At 44.8% G+C, this 20,695-nt stretch overlaps 2 protein-coding genes across 4 annotated transcripts in view; one reads left to right on the top strand and one right to left on the bottom strand.

Moving 5' to 3' along the window:
• The window catches only part of SEC24C (SEC24 homolog C, COPII coat complex component), a 202,411-nt gene that overhangs the window by 132,550 nt on the left and 49,166 nt on the right, over positions 1 to 20,695 (top strand). The window lies entirely within an intron of this gene.
• SYNPO2L (synaptopodin 2 like) overlaps positions 3,517 to 20,695 on the bottom strand; it is a 30,566-nt gene continuing 13,387 nt past the window's right edge. The window contains exons 3-4 of the mRNA XM_072340637.1: positions 18,401 to 19,062; positions 3,517 to 5,843 (exon numbers count right to left, since the gene is read on the bottom strand). Coding sequence (XP_072196738.1) covers positions 3,517 to 5,843; positions 18,401 to 19,062 — 2,989 coding nt within the window. The remainder of the gene's footprint in view (positions 5,844 to 18,400; positions 19,063 to 20,695) is intronic.

Genomic DNA, 20,695 nt, shown 5'->3' with positions numbered 1-20,695 from the left:
AGACAGTGCACTGCTGTGGAACTCCCATTTTCAGAGCACTGATGAGTATCCCCTACAAAGAGGGCCTGATAGGGTGTGCCGGATATTATAGCAGGAAGGGAGCAAATACAATCAGAGGAACAATCCTGGGTGGCACTGTGCTTGTGTCTGGTGATAAGTGACTCCTCATCACATCAGTCTCTTCTGAGATAGTTCTTCTCAGCTGCTGCAAGAACTTGAGGTTATCCCTGGCAAGTGTTCCCATACACTCAGAAGGAAGAGACTGACACTTTTGAAGCCAAGATAAATCCTCATAATTGCCATAGCAGCATGCTAGAGTGGAGGGATGATAAGCAGTTTTAAATCAGAACACACATAGATGTCTTCAGATGCTTAACTAGGGGATACTGGGGTATGGCCTACCATTGCAGCTCATAAATTAGCAGGTGGGAGCTAAAACTTGTCCAACAACTGTTTACATCTGTGCTTGTTCAACAGCTGTGGAATTATAAATTTGAAGAGGTTCAAGACAATTGTATATGGTTCAGCTGTGACCTAACAGGCAGCCACATTAGTTTCATGAACAGATGCTAGCGGAGCTGCTTGAAGCCAGCAGTTGTGCAGGTTTCTTCCCTATAACTTAGCAGATGCATCTCAGTATTCGTTCTCACCTCACGTTACTTGCAGCCACAGGCCTTGTTCGGGATACTCCACAAGCACTATAGCCTCATCTGCAGCACCTTCTGCTTCTGCAGATCCTGCTCTGTCCTCAGCATAGGATAGGTAGCTTTCCTACCAAACTTGGCTTTGAACCCAGAATGGTAGAGGTGAAATGCAGGATCCCCAGCCTCCTGATTCTTTTCCTTTCTCTGATGTTTAATATCAGTTCTCCAATCAGGCCTAAATATTTTCCATCTTCTGTCCATTACTTAACAGAAGTGATGGGCCAAATCCAGTTATTCCACTCAGATCCTGTCATGTAACAGTCCACAGTGTTTGGCCATCACTCACTCCCTTACATCAGTGTATGCCAGAAATCTGGAGAAGCGCCACCTACACACAGGCCAGGTGCAGTCTCACAAACATGCTAAAGCCAGACTTCTCTCTTTCTCTTTTTTCTTCTTTTTTTTTCTTCTTTTTTTTCCAGTGGCAAAATGAAATTCCTTAGATGCTCAGGCCCTGACAACTCTTGATCTTTAGGTCCTTGAGAGACAGGAACTCTAGAGTAAGATTCAGAATTTCTGAGATTATTTCTTCACTGCAGAATTATCCTGAGCACCTTTTCTCTGGTCCACGTAACCCCTCTCTACACCTGAGTTCAGTGATACTTTCCGCCTGGGCAAGCTGGTCTGTCTAAGGCTAGTGGCTAAAACCATCAGCCAGTGACAGCCAGCCAGTGCTCCACAAAAAGATTACAGACAAAGCTTTTGCAACACTACCAGCCCTTTAGTTCTTCTCCATGGTTTTCCTAGAAAAATAGAAGACTTTCTTTGGGAAGAATCACAGAAATTTAGCTTGCTAAGCACCTGGGATTTTTTCCTGACATGACGGCAGTGCAGGATGGGTGAGAAAGTAACAGTGCAAGTCAGGTTTTGTAGCATGGCTGCTCTCCCTCACTACAGTGAAGTGGATTCTGGTGGTCTGAGTTAACTCTGCAATGAAGATATGTGCTAAGACCTCCCTTCTGGGGCTTTCCAGGAAGGAACAGCATCACCTCATCATTTGAGGTTGGCTGATCCCATGTCATACAACCAGTAGCATCCCTTTTCTTATTAACGCAGGACATTCCCAAAGGTTTTCTCTCCATCCTCTCCCACAGCTGACAGTTTGCCTAGAGAGATGTAATTGCTGTTCTCCCCCTTCTCCAGCATGCTTTTCCTACATTCCAGGGCCCCCAACAATGAATGCTGCAAACACAGGTCTGCAAAGCAAGCCCAGCCAGACTGTGAAGTATTCAGAGACCTGGTAGGATTGTGTATTGCTTTTTCTTTTCATTCTCTCCCTCTCAAACTTGTCCAGGACTAGAGTTGCTAGTGAGATTCTCCAGCCCAGTGTGTGGAACTGCTACAAAAGGGGGATAAAGGGCAGGAAAGCAAATGACAGGGATGTGTATAGACCAGAGCACATGATATGCACACACACATGCAGAGAAACCCTACTGATACTCTGAATTCTTCCTTAGTAAAGGGAATGCATTCTTCTTATATGCTATTGATTTAGCATGGGGCATTCAAAGAATAGCCAGTCCTGTTTCCCCTGCGCTGCCAGCAGATTGAGCTCTGTATGCATGTGTAAGAATGCAGATCCTCTGGGAATCTCAAAGCACCTCAGTTTTATAAAATAATCTCATGGATAATTAAATCATTTAGTATGAAATTTCACTGGTGACTCCATTTCTCTGTCTCCCATTCTCCTGCTGAGACTATCTGTCACGAGGATATATTTTCCAGCTCAACAGAGTTTTCAGGAAGTTTTATGTAATGAACCATTTCCAATCTAGCCATATTTCTGTCCTAAACTAAACAAAAAGCTCATTGGTAAATGCATTTTAATCCTGCCTCCTTTTAAAGGCAACTTTACGTTTTCCTACACGACCCTTCTTTATACTTACAGAACCTGTATCCTGTTCCAGTGGGACTAGTGCTTCAGGCCTTGCTTGGTGCCTACCAGCCACAACCTGAGCTTAGCTTTGCTATTTAGGTATATCCAAAATTTAACACTTCCTTCTGTGATTCCTTCAGCTTGTGGTAGCCTAGCAAGTCCATCCAAGGCCCCACTGGCAAACTGCTCCCAGACCTGACAGCAGTGTTTAGTGCCAGCCAAATGACTCCCTTTCAACTCCAGCCCTGGTGACTAGAGAAACAGGCACTCAGAGTCATCCTCCTGCACAGTGCACACTGCTTCCTTGTGTGTGTGCAAACACTCCTGCTCTGCTCCCTTGCCTCCTTTCCCATGTCTCTCAGGAGGGGTATCAGGCAGAACTGTACAGGGCAGAGCCCACTTCTTTTGCTTCCCACTTACTGCTGTTCCGTGTGTGTACATGTGGGCTTACAGGCATAGTGTACAGACTAACAGACTTTAAAAAAAAAAAAAACAGTTTTATGGGAAAGCTGGGACTTCTGCATTGGAATCCTTTCTTCCAGCAAGGCTTTTGTCCCCTCAAGGCTCCTTCATTCAGAGCTGACTCCAAAGCCCTCAGAGGAAAACCGCTTCACGTCCTCATGTGAGACAACACACACAATTCACCTCTCCAGAGGTGGACTTTGCTGCTGTATGTGAGTTCCCAGTCCTTGAATACCACGCATGCCGTCTCTGCACGTTCTTCCTCCATCTGTAGCCACAGCCATAAACTTTGCCATGAAGCTGCCTATCCAAGATCAGAGAGAGGTGGGGGGAGAGGGTGGTGCAGAAGGGGAGTAATTTTTTTTCTCTTTTCTTCATATTGTGTCACACCACCCCAGTGTACTGAGCTGACAAGAAAGACAAAACGAGCACTACCTCTGCAGGGCCATGGATGGGATGGGAATTATGCCTGCCTCAGTGGTGGCCAAAGCTTGGCCTCCACACATTGGCCTGCATTCCTGTTCTGGCTGCTGAGAATTTGGGTCTGGCCACCTGAAACCGAGAGGCTGAAGCTGGGTTTGGGGAGGGTCCCAGGCTTGCCTGACCAAACTCTGGGGAACTCTGATATGGCTTAGGGGACTGGCTGAGCTCCATCTGGAAGGGTGCTGGTGTAGCAGGGGCAGAAGAAGCCATTTCTGTTCTCCACACCGGCTCATCCAATGTGGTGGCTGAGCGGGGCACAAGCACAGTGGGTGCCAAGCTGCTCGAAGCAGGCATGGGAGCAGGGGTGGAGAAGCGACGAATCTCCTGTGTCTTGGCTGTTTTCACAGGGACCTGCTTGGCTGCAGTGAAAGACGAGCTGGCCTGCTGGCCTGGCTGACCAGGAGACTCCTGAGTGCTGGAGCCTGGAGGATCCCCAAAACAGAACATGGCTGACTTTAATTGATAGGGCTGATGGTGCATGAAATCAATGGCCTTGTTCCCTGACTTCTGACCAGGTGCCTTTTTCACTTTGCTCTCAGCCTTACTAGCCTGAGACTTGCTGGCGGCCAGAGGATAGAAAGGGGAATGCATTGGGTTGTAAGCTATCGGAGGTGGAGCCCGGATATTGGATGAATATTTCCAGGATGAAGGCAGAGAAGGGGAAGGTGAAGGGGTCCTGGGCTTGGGCTCTGGCTTCGTTGCTGTCTCCACCACAAACTTGTCCATGCGGCTCTGGCGTTTGGCGAAGAGCTGTGCCCCCTTGCCTTTAAGCTGAGGCATGTCATGGGCCCCATTTACCAGTCCAGCATCCTGCTGAGGCTTAGGAGCCACTGGAGGTGGGGTCTTAAACTTGCGGCCTGAGGACTGCATGAAGTTGCAGGCCTCGGCACCCAGGCTGAGGAAATCCTCCTCGGGCCCAGACTCAAAGCCTGCCCCAGGGTGGTCACCTTTCGGCTTCTCATCCAGGTTCTGCACCAGAGACAGGAGCTCTGGGTTGGGTGAATTCTTCTTTTCCTCAACCTTACTGAACATGGGTTTTTTGTTGCCACGCCGGCGAGCCTCCTGCAGGATGCCTGTGCGGGGAGCTGGTACAGCAATCCTCTGCTCCCTGGAGGTTAAGGGCTCAGAAGGAGGTCGTGGTGTCGCTGCTGAGTTGGCAGAAAGTTGTACTGGCAGCGGGGAGGTGCTTACCGTGTGCTGTGCTGGAGCTGGGCTAATATACAAGGAAGAAGAGGCTGTTCCGGGGACTCGTGGCTGAGATGCTGCAGAGGCCACCTCCCCTCCTGGCTTTGAGGGAGTTGACAGGACTATAGAGGCAGTGGATGTCCGCGCAGGACTGGCAGAGGGCTTAGTCTCTGGAGTGCTTCCTCCAGCTCTTGGCTGTGATTCTAGTGGTGGTGCTGGCCTGCCTGGTGCAGTAATATACAGAGATGTGGAGGAGCTCACTGGACCACGGTGTATTGGTGCTGAGGCACTGGCAGGTGTTCCTGGAGCCAGAGATGAGAAAGGGGAGACCACTGTGCTTTGCCCACCAAGGCTGTCACTAGGTTTTTTGGGTGCAGATGGCCTGAAGATGACTGAAGATGTTGCTGGGCGTTGGCCAGAAAAACCAGGAGTGAAGGGCCGTGCAGATCTGTTGAACATACTCGTGCTTGAAGAGAAGGGGTCAGGGGTGCCTGGGGGATGCGGGAAGACAGTGGGGCTGGGAGGAGCCAGGACCTGAGTGGGTGTGGTGGCTGGCATCTTGCTGGGCACTTGTACACCTTCCAGGTGGATGCTGAGGGGCACACTGGCTGTCTTCTGTGGCACAGGCATATCTCCATTCACCATGCCCGGCTGTGGCTCGGCAGCTGGAGTGAGCTGGGGGCTCCTCTGTGCAGGGACTTTCTCCACTGTGTACTTCCCTGCCCGTTCCCTCTGCTGCTCAAATAACCGTGCTCCTTTACCCGAGGCTTCACTCAAACCTTTTTGCTTCTCTTCTTTCTGTTCAGAGTCTGACTTGCACTTCTCAATGTCCAGATAAGTGCTGTCCCAGTCTGAGTGATTTGTTAAGCTTCGGGCATCAGAGAAACCTTCCTCATCAAATTCAGACTCACTAGTTGGAAAAATTCCGTCTTCCTCCTCGTAGGAGCGGTCTTCGTCAACACTCCCAAAGCTCACTAACGTATATTTCTTAGCCCTCTGCCTGCGCTTCTTGAACATCAACACCCCCTTGGAGTGGGGGTTGGGTGCGTCTGTCAGCAGGGATGCAATGGTTCTGCACTTGGTTTTGGCTTCTTTCACGTTCTTCTCTTGGATGCTCTCGTGGCGGTGGAGCTCTGCAAGAGACAGAAAGACAAGCTCAGAGCACCACAAAAGGCTGGATGGGCAAAGATGGGCAGTGATATGGCTATAGGCATTCTAGTGCTCAAAAAACAAGACATACTGACACCACCTGCCCTGCCTTTTCTGTCCAACCTTTGCTGTTAAGCACCTTTAAGAACTGCTGATAGAAACCCAGGTCAGTTTCCTCTTTCCATGCAAACACTATCAATAAAATTTTTATGGGTGCAGAGGGAGAACTGCCTTTGCTTCAAAGGATGGTTTCTGTTTTCTGGTCAAATCTGGGACTTTCTACTTCTCCAGCAGATGGACAAGAGTCCCTGGCTGTATCCCACAGTGTGTTTGCACACAGTGTGTCTTTGATCCTAGGAATTTGGAGCATTTACTCATCACCTTGAAGGTGGAGCCCTGCATTATGCAGACCTTCCTCCTACCATATGGAGGATTCCTAGGAGCAAGCAGTTCCTCTAGGGGTCTGCAACCATTACTGTTAGTTCAGATGTGTGTGTCCAACAGGAGTCATAGTCTTAAGGTGCTCCACAGGAGCAGCTGGGGCCTGGGTCCTGCAATGCCAGTTCTAGTCTGTGTCTTGCATCAACACTGTGTGTAGGTCTGTTCACTACTCCCTGCAGCAGCCCTGAAGCAGCAGGAGGCATGCTTTCACCCTTGCTACAGTCCCTTGCTTGTGCCCCAAGCCCAGCAAGGAAGCAGATCATTTGCTCCTGAGCAAGAATCCCAGACCTCTATGACTGATCAGCCAGCCCAGAAGGAATCTACTTACACAGGCTTGCCTGGAAAAGCTGACACCTGTTGGGACACTGGCATGAAAGTGCAGGATAATCGTTTTCCATCTGCTCTGCCAGTCCAGTGGACAGCAAAGCCCCAGGGAGGAACACTGTGTTCTTTACCCCACATATAGGGAAAACAAGGTGTGAGTAAGATTCAACAGAAAACTAAACTGAGCTACCCTAAGGAAAGCCTGCACTTCCCTATAATCAGTGTTCAAGTGACAGAAATAAGCACTAATCTTGCAGAGAAAAAAAAGTTGATCAAAACCAAGCTGTAGGATAATCTTCAGTTTCTTTCATTTTATCCTTTTCCTTACTCCCATTGTCTTTTTCCCAGCATGGTTGTACAGATGAGAAATCCACCCACTGCCTGCCTCTGATTGCAAAAAAACTACATCACCTTGTCCAGCCTCTTGACTGCTTTATCTCAGAGCATTCATTCACTGGGGACAAGCTAATGTGGCAGAGCTACTTGCATTGGGTGACAGCAGTGGGAGAGGAAGTGTAGCTGGGAAGGACACAAGTTTTCCTGAGGGCTGCAGATATTCCCCAAAACCTGGTTAGGTGCTACAGGTGTGGAAGGTTCTATACTGCATTAGTGTAACCACAGCAAAAAGAGCTCCCTCTCGTACTTCATGTTGGAAATAAAGTGTTGATTTGCAGAGCAGCCATCCTTGCAGAAGCTCAAAATAAAGACAAAGGAAGACTGATTTCAAGGCTTGCAGCCATTGACAGCACATGCTGCTACCCTGTGATTTCAGCAAGGGCACCTGTACAGTTTGAGATTACTACAGCTGGATGCTCAGTCCGCTCCTTCCCTTTGCACCCAGAAAACTAGAAGAAGCCAAATCAGTTCTGGCCTGAACAAACGGCTCATCATTTACAGTTGCACTTGGAGAGTAAAAGCTCTCTGCAAAACTTCCCTTACATATTGACTCTGCCTTGCTGAACCAAGACTAACAGTGTCCAGGATTTTGTGGAGACTTAGTGCTATTCAGGGCAGTTGTGTACTTGCCTCAAAGATCTGCTGTCCGTGATGGAAATGAATTACAATCCCTGAAGGTCTGTCCACTCCACTTAGACATCTGCATGCATGTGCCAGGGGAGGCTGGGGGTTCCCAGTGGAGGAAACAAGAGAGATTTCTTTCTTTCTACAAGCATCCAGTTCCTACACCTCACCAGGCTTGTATTTTGCTTCTACGTTTACAAAGAGGAAGAGCGTTGCTACAGAATTTAAATCACATTCAGACTATGTAAACTCTGTGTGAGTGACTCACAGGAGGATACTGTGCATGGAGCTAACAGCTAGGGAGCTACACCATCCAAAGTGAGTGCCTGAGCCCCATTTGACAGCAGTGCACTGTGAAAGGGCTCAGCTCTAAAGTGTGGGCTAGCAAATACTGTAGATAGTCTTGCTTATGCCTCCACCAACACTTGGGCCAGGCTCAGCATTAAAATCTACATACAGCTTCCCTAGGATATTGATCTGAACTACTCTATGTTCTCAAGCAGCTGGAAACTGAGGCCCTCTAGGACCTAAGACTTGCTTCCCTTTTCTTCCTACTTTCCTTCTTATCAAGGCTAAAGTGCTTTACAAATTACAGCCATTCTCCCAACAGAAAAATGCTCACGGTATTCAAGCTACAATCTCTTACAATGGTTTAAGAAAAAAAAAACAGTATCTTCCTGAGATGACTTCTTGAAGAAAAATAAGAAGAGTGAAAGCAGAACAGAGAAATATGAATGGGGAACAGACAGGTGTGGAAATGGGAGGAGAGGAGGGAAGAGGAGAGCAGAGGAGAGAAGGAAGAGAGAAGAGGAGGAGGAGAGGAGAGGAAGAAGAAAGGACAAAATGAAAAAGAAAAAAAAAAAAAAAAGAAAAAAAAAAAAAAGAGAGAGAAATGAGGAGACATCTGTACCTGCATAAGGCTGATCCAAGCTTGAGAAGTCAGAGTCCAGACCTGGAGAGCTGGGCATGTCACAAAGCCCGTTTAACTCACAGCTCCCCATAAACAGAGAGAGGCAATTGGAGAGAAGCAAAGCAGCTTCCTGCTGGACCAGAACCAAAAACTCTGAGGTGTCCAAGCCCTTTGCTATCAGTTCCACAAGCCTTTTAAAGCCTCTCTTTTGTCTCGTAGGCATTGCTGCCAAAAGCCATGAGGTCACTTTGTCTATTTTTGTCTTCTTAGTTTCATCACTTAGTAGTGTGATGGACATTGTCACCTGGCACTTAGGCATTCTCCCTTTTTCTTCCTCCCTCCAATCCCTGGGAAAATAACCTGTTCTTTTCTATCTTAAAATAAGAAAACATTCTCCCTGTTCTCACTGCTTCTGTGGCACAAGCTTCAGGCTAGAAACTGTTTCTAACTGGTACCTCCATGAACTCCTCAAACAGATGAGGTTAACACACATCCAGTGCAGCAAAGTAGAGAAATCCACTCAGGAGGAAAGAAACTTTCCTTCTCTGAAACCCACAGAGAGCACCCAGCTTCAGGCAAATATAAGGAATAAAAGAAGATGAGGAAAGGCTTTCTTTTCCTTTGTATATCAATTTTGTTCCGCGTCTGAGGAGCATCAGCTCATGATACTGATTTCTGTTGTATGCCAGGACTAAGAGACTTTTGACAGAGGATCATTAGGATCCTATATGCCTCTAGTGAAGTGTTCGACTGAATTAAACTGGCAAAGGCTGTCACCTATGAGGAAGAGTGTGGCTATGCTCAGGGAGGGTGATAAAGGGTTTGGGAATCAAGTGTTTTGCCATTCAGAGCTCTGGAACCAGAGACTGAGAGGTGATGAAATACAAGGTGATGATAGTAAGAACTGGGGGGGACAAAGAAAAAGGAACAGAGAGTGCTGGGAATCTACAAATCTCTGAGAACATCATCTTGAGTGTTAGTGAGTCTAGAGAAAGGAAGGTCTGACCATAGAGTCACAGAAATATTAGTGGGAAAAAACCTCTAAGATCATCTTGTCCAAACATCCACCCACTGCCAACACTGCCCACTAAGCCCTGTCCCTCAAATGCCACACAATGCCTCCTAAAGTCCATCTGCCATCGCTGAATGCCAGGGACCATGATTTCCTCAGGTGGTGTTATTGTAATAGAGACACATCATGCCTCAAACAACGGCTTTTTCATCAAAAGCAGTGAAGGTGAATCTGTTCCTTCTTCTCTGATTAATACTTATATATACAGGGATACAATCTCTTTGAGAAAACCTTGTTGAATCTGACATATATAATATGCAACTGGAAATCAAAATATAGCTCTGTAGTGCTGAAAAAAAATATGAAGAACATTCAAATGGAATAGATAAGACAGCAAACAGGAAGATTATGAAACTTTCCTGCATTATGCTGACATGATGGAAAATTTCTACAGAAAACATTTTGTTAACTTCTAAAGCTCTCAGATTTTGTCTGAAGGTCTGCTGGAATTATCCACAAAAGAAAAATAATCTATTAACCAAAGCCTACAAAGATTTTTCTGTGCTCTAACTTAACTGAAGCTCACTGAAGAAGAATGAATTAAGTTGCTAATTACAGTAAAAAGAAGCACAAAAACCATACATGTTTTCAGGATAAGGACCCAATACAGAATTTTAATGCATACTCAAGAAAACTACCAAACAAGCAGACTTAAACAATGTCAAATAGTGTTTGTTTTCACTAGGAAATTTTATTACTAAAGACCAAATTCTAGAAAAGCCAATAGCAATAGCACCAAAAATAAGGATGCTGCTAATTTCAGAGATCAAAAGGAGATTTATGTGCTGTGAAATTCTACTTTGCCTACTACCTTTTCATATGGGATCAACTAGAATTTTATTCTTCCAGCTATTTATGTTAGACAAGGTCATTTTTCCATAGCTAATGTTGCAAGTATCTCAGTAAGTCACTGGAGGATACAGACATTTCATGCTCTTCATATCTGGAGTCCTTTCAAAATAAGATTTGAATAGGTTATATGGGCTTTCCAAGTATATCTCTCTCAAAAGCCAGTCTTTAAAGTAATGCCAATAATTGAATTGCAAAGAATGAAAAAGGAGATTATATATTCTTTTAGTTAAAGGTTGTGGTGTAACTCTGGGACACAACATTTCTTTCTTTCTTGTATTGTCACATACTTTTATCACATAAACTTTGCAAACTGTAAGGCATAAGTACTGTCTTTGCCTCCAATTTAGCATGTTACAGACACAGTCTCACAACACTTAAGTCTATCTATCAAGATTTTAATGTATAGTTTAGCACTTAGCAAACCAGTATGTTTTTTGGTTGGTGACTGTAACAGTTCCAAGTGAGACACTGCCCCACTACAATCCCCTGGTTTTAGGAAAAAAGAAATCAAGCTTTTCTGCAGGTGAATTTATGGCCATGGAAAAACAAACAAACAAGCTTAGTCACTTAGTGGATTTGGACTATTTGATTCCCACACTGCTGCTGCAGAGCCCTGCTAGGCTGAGAGGGTTCATGCTATGCATGGCTGCAATTAGTCTGTGTGTTATTCTCATGGTATCCTGCTGGAGATCTGAATAGTTTGTTCACTCAAAAAAATCTCCCTTAGATGATAGAGAGTTTGTGGTTGTTTGTTTTTTTGTTGTATTTTTTTTCCCTGAGCTGGATGGAAATGTGTCCTCAGTGCAAAAGGCAGCATACGTGGTTTGCATTCCTATGCTGCCACCTCACTCTCAGGCCCTGGATATTCCCTATGCAGTCTTCTATAATGAGAGTACCAGGACAGCACCTGTTGAAAGTACTGCATTTTGCATTTTTAGCCTGACCTAAGAAAGGTTTATGCAGTCATGCTTTACATCTTCTGATCTATTTGGTTCACCCTAGTAGCTTTTGAGCCCATTTGTTAATTTTAGTCCAGATTCACAAAGATACAAAGCTCCTTTGCGTTCACATGAAAAAAGTTGACTGGACAGAGACAGATCCCACCATAGGAAGCAGAAACTGAGTGCGATCTTAATTGGGCACCAAAAAATGAAAAATACACAAAGGATTAGGAGCTCCCATATGAGAACCATCAGGCAGATTTGCATCTCTTACAGAATGAGATATCAAACCTGAGACACAAATTAAAAGGACACCAGGATCTGCTAATTCTGCTGCTCACAAACTGTTTGATGTCTGACAGGAGGATAGTACTGATTCATCATCTCTTCATCCTTCAGCGTTTCCTGCATGCACATGGTAATACAGAGAAGCATATGTTCACCATCTGTGCACTTGATTAATCCTGTGCAACGTGTCATACATTCTTATTATCTAATTGATTTTAGTCCATTTCTGCAACCTGCCAAGCTCCCACCTCATTCTAAAAATCCAGCCTTCCACAAGACACCTATATATACCTTTCATGCTTTATGACATCTTCTGATTAATACATCACAATCTCTATTCAATCCTCAGGCCATCCATTAAAAATGGTATTACTGCCACCTGCTATTACTGCTTGATAGGTAGGACACATTCAAGAGAAATAAAAATATTTTAAAAGTTTCACTAGGAATAGTTTGCTGTTTAAAAGCAGATATGAAGACCTGGGAACAATTCTGATCTCCTCAATCCAGGTAAACCACCTCCCATCCCAATGTTCCCCACGCACCTGGGTTTCTGAGAAAGAAAGAGCAGAAGAAAGCTGCAAGGTGTCTGAGCCAGGTCCCAGTTCTGAATAACAGCAATTTAGTGGCTGCAGGTTGCCCCACAGCACATGCTGCCTGTTCTGTCTAGGTACAGCCAGAACACAAGATCCTCTAACAGAAGAGAGGAGGGTTGGGATTTTTAATCATCTGTCTTTTCACCAGTCATATAACATTGAGGTGGAGAGGACATTTGATTGACATATGTTCATGTTCAAAGCTCCATGAGTGAAAATATAGAGGTAGTCCCGCTGGATTTAGAAGCCAAGTGAAACACTACTACCAACTTAGCCAATTAGCTAACCTGACATCATGAGCCATTAATAGTTATGTTTTCTGTTCTATTCTTAGCCAATTGTGTAGTCACCTTACAGTAGTCCCATCTCATCCATATTTCTCTAGTTGGAAAAGTCATGTGGAACCATATCAGATATCTTACAGAAGTCAACACATGCTGTATCCACCTTATTTCTTTAGCCACAAAGTATGTTACCTTACCAAACAGGTCACTGACTGGTTACTTTTTTTCGTTTAATTACTGATCATTTTGTTTTCCATTAAATGTGTTCCAAATAGTTACTTCGTTCAGGAAACCGAAGCTAAGCATTTTTTAGTCATCACCAAAACCCATACCTACAAGAAGTGTCACGTTCTTGGTCTTTTTACCTGAGTCTCTACCTATTGTTCCGAAGTACTAACCAAGAGCTGAGGGCTATTCTGATACAGCTTTCAGTAATTCCTTATGTTTTACTTCTGGAGAGAGTAAGATTCAGACTTATCCTTTTCAATACACTCAGTGTATCAAAGTATGCTGAATCTTCCCTTAATCCTGCTTCCCTTTGTGCTATACTAAGGGCCAGTTGCTTGCTTAACATAAACAGTAGATATGCTTATGGCAGTAAAGCTTTACAGATTTGACAACAAACTGTTCTCTCTTCCTGTGGTGGATTAAAGGCAAACTGAAGAATGATATTTGTCAGATAGATGTTTTTCTCCTCCCTACCATTAATTTTCTCTTATTGAACAATGACCCCGTTATTTAACTTTCCTTTGTCAAAGTCCTTTTATGACTTTATGACTCGCCCATTTATGCCTTGCTCTCCCACATCACTATCATTTTTTCTCATTCCACTGTTGCCACTGAGTAGTTTTACCTACTTGTCCCCACCTTTTCAGTAAGTTTCATGTCACTTCAGATCTGATGAAAACAACATTGGATAGGAAGAGGGATTCTTATTACCTTTTTGCATTATAATTTCTTCCAGTTCAACTCTGAAAATCCTGGAACCTAGCAATTATTGGGCAATTTCTGTCTGCCCAAGCAGCTATTACATCAACTATGAAAATAAAACCTCTGTGCTTGTGGTAGAAGAATATAAGCCAAAGGTATAAGCTCAAATGCCATACTTAATCCTAAAACTGAATGAAAAGTGTTCCAGATGCACTGCATTTCTTTCACTGCTGTCTTTGTTAATGAATGCATTTGAAGCAAAAAAAAAAAAAACAACCAACAAAACAAAACAAAAAAAGAACATTAATACTAAGTGAGAGATTGAGATATTTGTAAGCAAAGGCAGCAAAGGACTATGACTAGATTGCACACACCAGTGCATGTAAATTGATTTCCCTAGTGAAGGCAATTTCCAGGTCAATGCATGATGAAGTGAGATCAGACTCTTCATCAGTGATTCACCCATGGAGGTTTTTGTCCTTGTTTCCTTAGTGGTTGGCTGCTCATTGAGTAGCAAGGGCCAAGGGTTATTCAGAATTGCTTCATGCTGCAAGAAGCAAGCTCCCTGTAAAATCAATAGTTCAGGTGATTAATTTTAAGCTCCCAGGCCAAGCAAACTGCTTTTCACTCTACTTCTAAGCAGACAGGGTGGAGACCTAAACTTCTGGGTCTTCTACATTGCACTGAATTGCAAAATGAATAAGCTAGTCTACCAACCATGTAACTGCAATTATCAGTCACAGTTGTTGAAGGTGAAAGCCAAGTAGAAAATGTGGTGCAGTAAGTTCAAAGTGCCATTCAGATACTTTATCTTCTTCACAACTCCTGTGACCCGTATGTATTGTAACAGGCTGATAGCTGGCTTGTTGCTCTCACATTCTCTGCAGAGAAATGTGACTACTCTGTTAGCAGAGGTAATCTGTAAGACCCTCCAATGAACAGGCAACTTATAAATAAGCATCCCATCTCTTCAAGTGGTGCTGCTGTACATCCGCTTCAAACAAGAAGGATTTCCTTTTCTGATACAGAATGTAGCAACTTTGATTAATCTACTCCCGCAGTCAGGCCCATATAAAGCAGAAGAGGAAGTTTCCCCACCCATTCTTCCCTCCCTTCCCCTGCCGCATATGGAAAGGCTCTTGAGTCCTAGGAATTAAAAATAGTCCAGTGGATAAGTTTGAATTGAGATATTTTGAAGCACTTCTTGCACTGACACAAATTCCTACGTGATAGCAAGTTAGGACCAGACTGCTGTCCTGGTATGCTTGTCTTCTGACAGCAACTGGTATCTCCTGTTATGAGAAAGCCTGAGCCCATTGCACCTGGGAGACAACTGAAGATTGAGGGTGAGAATACAGGGTACCTTAAAGAGGAGAAGCAGCTCTGGCTACAGAAGGATCTCAGGCCTTGTTGTATCTTCCTTTCTTTTTGTACTATCCAAACAGCACAGAAATCATATCAGGTGGAATCTGGGCTGGCTCTTTACAATGAGGATAAATGGAGATCCTGAAGATACCCAGTTTCTCCATGGATTAATTTATTTAAAATGAGCAATATTTTTTCTTCAGTGAAAAAGAAACAAATTTCCAGTTTTGTTTATCCAGACTAGGCAACATACTGGTCATTCACAAGTATGAATGCCCTCCTGTAGTTCATTCAGAGTACAGTGAAGAGTCTCCATTTGCTCATTGTTTTCTTGCTCTCATGAGCAAAACATGAGAGTGCACAGTAGCCACTGGGTAGCAGTGAAAACTGAAATCTAATTATCTGTAGGGCAAGTTCTCCACACTTTGAGGGTATGCAGCTCCCCACTCTATCCCATCAGTCTCCATCAGCAATACTCTGAGTGAGTTTTGAGTAGCATGACTGAGCTGTGTGTCCTGTGGGGAGCTGGGATGATATAGGTGCTTATCCCAGACTTTGGGGGGAAAAAAATGGGTCAATCACAATATGCAAATTATGATAGAGCAAGAACTTTGGAAAGAGACAGGCCCAAACATGTTGCCTGAAGAGACTCTAAGCCATTACGCCTTTGCTAGGAAAGGAGAGCTACAACACAGCAGCTGACTATACACAAGGCATCCTAAGGTGGTACCAATAGCTGCTGCTCCCCCCTCTCTGTGCTTCTTTTGTTCCATCTCATCCTCTACCAAATCCTGGTTCAGGCTGTTTGTAATTGCTACTACACCTACTCCTGGGGTCCAACTGATGGCTACGGTGAGCTACATTTGTTTTGTGTTACTGCTGTTCAAAGCAGGCATCAGACAGCAGTGTCACCTCTGGCTACTGCCAGATGATTTACAACAACTTAGCAGGGAAATAAACTGTGGTTGGCAAAAGTTGGTGAATTTGATAAAAAGAAGAAAAAAAAAAAAAAAAGTGCATACTGAAGAAATGTGAAAATTAACAGAAAATGAACCAGTAACAACCAGATAATAAAGAGAAGAGTGATAATCTTTTATGATGAGAGTAGGAAAGAGAATGAGGGGAATATAGGAAGCATTTTGTAGCTTCCCTAATGTTCTTGAGTATGCAATCAGTCCAGATCAGAAAACTACAGTTCCATTTGCCTGAGGTACAGGGAGAGATGAGAAAGGGAGCATGTAGCTTAAGAATGATAGTGAAAAGTTAAGAAAAATAAATACAGATGGAAAGAGAAAAAAGCTCAAATTGGAGAAAACATCACAGCAAGCATGAGAATGATGCAGGAGCACATTCTAGGGAAAAAAAAAAAAAAAAGAGAGAGAGAAAAAAGGTGAGGAACCAGTTGGTTGACAGTTCCAAAACAAACAAAACAAAACAAAACAAAAAAAGAAAGAAAGAAAAAGGAGTTATTCATATTGTTACAGTGTAGTGGTGGAAGCCACAATGAAGTGAAGATCATAGAATCATATAATCGTAGAATGGCCTGGGTTGAAAAGGACCGTAACAATTATACAGTTTCAACCCCCCTGCCATGGGCAGGGTTGTCAACCACTAGACCAGGCTGCTCAGAGCCACATCCAGCCTGGATGGTCGGGCCAAGGCAAGGAGGCTGTGCTGAGCAGGTATACAGGGATTATGTTTAAGCAGTGGAGGTAGTGCTCCAAAAGGCAAACATCTGATTAGGTAGCCAGAATGGTCTTTAAATGTCTCCTGTGTCTACTGCAGTACTTCCAACAGATATGGCATCTCTACAAGGACTCCCTTTGCAGGAATCAGTGCCTCTCTGCAGTCCCACGCCCTCCTGTGTTTCTTCCAGAAGTAGGTGCTCCTTAGCTCTGCTCACCACATATTGAACACCTCTCATCCCTCTTCATTCTATTTGCTTCTTCCCTTCCTAGACTTACTGGCTCTTGATGGCAAGATTTTTTAATGGCTACTGTATTCCAGCATAATAAGGACATAGAGTTTTACCTTCACATTTACTGCCAAGATTCCTACCTCAAGAAAAGGCCAAGCTGGCTTTGTGAATTGCCACCCATGGCAGAACAACTCTTACATAAGGACACTCATAGCCAAAGATAATCCAGAAAGAGGACGAGGGGTGGAGGAAGTAATAGGAGAATAAAATACTATCTCAGTCTCTAATATTTCTAGGAACCCTACCTCTCGCTGGCAATGCAGTTGCATCACCTTCTGCCATGGGGTATTATTTTGCCATCAGAAATGTTCTGCATTGAATACCTGGCTTTCCTGGGAGCCTTCTGTGCTGACACTGTCCATGGAAATAAGCCTTGATGTAAAGCATTTGCTCATCCACTGCTAGGAATATCAGATGGCAGGGAGCAGCTGAACATGCCTTTCTCACCATTCACCTCATGCTTGCACATTATTCAAATAGGGAAAAAATAGCTCCATCGTCAGTGAGGCTGAAACTGCTGCTTTCTTTGCACTTCTAGGGAAAGTGAATGTTACAGACTAGGAAGAACTACGACAAGGCACCAAATCAGTTGTACTGCCGAGCAGGGCCTGATATAAAGCACTCAACTGAGTCTGTCCTCAGCACAGAGCAGAGCAGAAAGCCAGTGCCCTGCCTGTAAGATGCAGCCTAGATTTGATAGTTACCTCTAAAGGATCAAGAAAAAGAGGGAAGAGTGGCATAACAATGGCTTTGAAACATTATCTGGTCTCAGGAAAAGATGTCTAGTGTTTGAAGCACAAAAATAGAAGTTAGAATCTGTGTGTTTAATCTCTGATTCAGTCTGGTAACTTTTCTATGTCTCAGTTTCCCAGTCTGTTCCACAATTAAGTCAGTTTTTTCAAAGCTGCTTAATTTCTAGGCTCAGAGAAATATAAGCTAATCATTTGAATAAGTGAGATACTTGTATGAAAAAACAAGTCATTACCTTGTATTTGATATTAGCCACTGCGAAGTCAAATAACATCTCACTCTGCCATCGGGTTTGAGTTTGAAATACCGTATGTAGCAGAAACCAGGAAAGATATTAACAACTGAGGGCACTTTCAGATCCATCACACAAGTACTACACTAAATTTTTCAGTGTTTTATTCCACTTGAAAAGGTCAAAAGAGACACCCACCCTACCTGAACTGTCAGATTAACTGATTTACCAGCTCCCATCTATATTTGCTGTCAGCACCTGAAGTAGATTGATTCTACCCTAGCTACTGCATAGCTGATTGTACGCCTGAAGCTCCTAGGAGAGACTCCAAGACCTTTGGCCCTTTCTCTCACCTACTGCTTGGGATATCCTGGGTGATCCAGACCCCAGTAGCAAATGTGCAATGGGAAGCTCCTGTCTCTGCAGGATCAACTTGGCTCTTGCTTCTTCAAAAGCTAGAGGAGCTAACCCCCTTGACATTTGCAGGAATTAAGCTTTTGGAAGGAGATCAAGCATAGGAAGAGGGCAAGGATGAGTGGCAAGGTGCAGAGGACTTACTAGCCTGCTTGGCTTTCTCCGTGTATGTGGTGGTTAGATCTTCATCAACTGGGTGCTCCACTGGCCCCACCATGGGGATGAGATGGCGCTCCGCTCGGATAGCCTTGGTGGCATGGGGGAGGAGCATCGCCTCTGGAGAAGGCTCACGGCCCTCTGTTGAGGATGGCCGCAACTGTCCCTCAGTCTCTGAGAAAGGGGTGTCTGCACGGCTGCCAGGTGGACAGGCAATCTCTCTCTTGGCCACCCCACTGCAGCTGGCCTCCTTGGCTTCCTCCTGCATGGCAGCCTCTGGCAAGCTCTCGTAGCCACTCTGCTCAGACAGGGACACCTCGTCCTGGGGCACATCTGCTTTGCTGTTGGTACTGTCTGGTGGGGAGCGCGGGGACTTCTTGCGGGCCCGGCGATGCTTCTCTTGGGCCACATTGTCTGCATCACTGTCAGTCTCACCATAGTAGGCCTCGCTATCCGGTGGGGAGGTGAGGCTTTCCAGGTGCCTCTGTGGCCTACGGGGCTGTGAGGACTGCGTGGTGGCTGGGGCTCCTGCTGCACCTGAGCTCAGGAGCTGTGCCGTGGGGCTGAGTGGGGATGGCGGGGAGAGCACTCGCTGCCCTGGGGAAGGGGAGCGCTGAAGCCGCGGGCCGGTCTGGTCCCCACCAACTGCCCTGTGAGAAGAAGGAAAAGCAGTGAATGAGGTCTGTTTGGTGAGGGGAGCTGGAAGGAAACTGCATGTGAGGAGAGAGCGTGGGAAGACAGGGAAGGATGGAGGCTGAGCTGGTGTTTCAGATGTCTTTTGTGCGAGACAGATATCTGCAGTGCAGTTGCTAAGGGCAGACTCATCTCTGACATCAGCTGTGTGCTCTCATCCCAAGTTTCTGTTTCAAGACCTCTTTGAAAACCAAGTCTTAAACACTTGAAATCAGCTTGATTCTGACCCACAAAACTGAGGTGGGAAACTTCTTTCCCATGCCAGAATCACCAGGATTCATTAGAATTATAAAGAAGCCCCTGGTATCTGCCTTCTGAGCATGCTTACTGGGAAGCCAGGCAAACAATATTGCCTTTGTAAAGCTGTGGAGTTCATGGTACCAACTGTTTGTTATCCAGCCTCTGAACTGTGAAAAATTTCTATTCATGTCATATGTAAACCTTGGCAGAAGCTGACTGTGGGGCAATTCTCCTGACAGTTTATTTATTTCAATAATATTTGTATTATGAACTCCTACTGGGGAGAAAATGCAAAGCTCCCCAGGCAAAACAGAGATGTTCACAGAATCAAAGAATTGTAGGGGTTGGAAGGGACCTCCAAAGATCACTGAGTATAACCCCCCTGTTCTTTCTCTTCTTTAAGTACATAAACAGATAACTGAAAAGCATTACTGCTTATAAGCTTTTTTCTGCTGTTCTGCACTATCCATTCAGGTCTCAGTCTTCCTCCTGTCTTTTTACAAATATCCCCCAACAGAAATACACACATGACTTTCATGACCTTGTCTTCCAGCTACCTACCCTCTCTGAAAGGAGCTGATTGGTATTGTCCCTGTGAATATAGATATGAAGTGTTAATAAAGATGTGATGAGAAAGCAATATTGGATTAGTTCTCTACTACTCCAAAATGAAGCCAACTTTATTCACTGGTTACGTTATTCTCAAGCCATCCGATGCTGGCTCTCAGAGGGCTGATCCATGCACCCTGCAAGAAGCCTGTGACTGTGCTGATTTTGGCCCAAAGAATTTGCCTAGGCACCTGTTGGTTGCAGATGGGCTCCAAAGGGGTGAGATAAGGCCTTGGCTAGGGACCAGGTGCTATTCTGGCCACCTTGTTCAGGGCTCACTCATCCCAATTCATCACAGTCGGCTGACAGAGTGAGCACATCAGAAGGCACCGGCACCTTCCCTGTAGCCAAGGGAAGTAGCCTACATGCTCCTGCTTTGCTTCCTTCTCTGAGCATTGCTCTCCTTGGCCCCCAGTGAACAGATGCCAGCAAGCAGGGTGGTTCTCCCTTCCCTTTGCTCACCGTGCTCTGCTTCCTCAGGGCTGCAGAGAATTACATCTCCCAGATCCCTTCACAAGGGTTTTATTTCCTGAGGGCAGCTTCCATTTTGGTGGTAGTGTGAACTAGTTAGGTCCTCACACAGCTTTGCTGCCTTCATCTTCACCCGCTTGATTTACAGCTTGGTCTTCATCTAACATGCTCTGAAGCACTGGGATAGCTTTCACACAGGTAGAAACAACAAAGTTTTTGGGATTGTTTTTGTGCTGAATTGTGCTAATATTCTGCTGAATTGGAGAGCTC

The sequence above is a fragment of the Excalfactoria chinensis genome, chromosome 6 (genome assembly GCF_039878825.1).
Source record: "Excalfactoria chinensis isolate bCotChi1 chromosome 6, bCotChi1.hap2, whole genome shotgun sequence".
Taxonomy (NCBI): domain Eukaryota; kingdom Metazoa; phylum Chordata; class Aves; order Galliformes; family Phasianidae; genus Excalfactoria; species Excalfactoria chinensis.
Note: the sequence above shows the minus strand (reverse complement) of the source record. Positions and strands in the feature narration are given on the sequence as shown.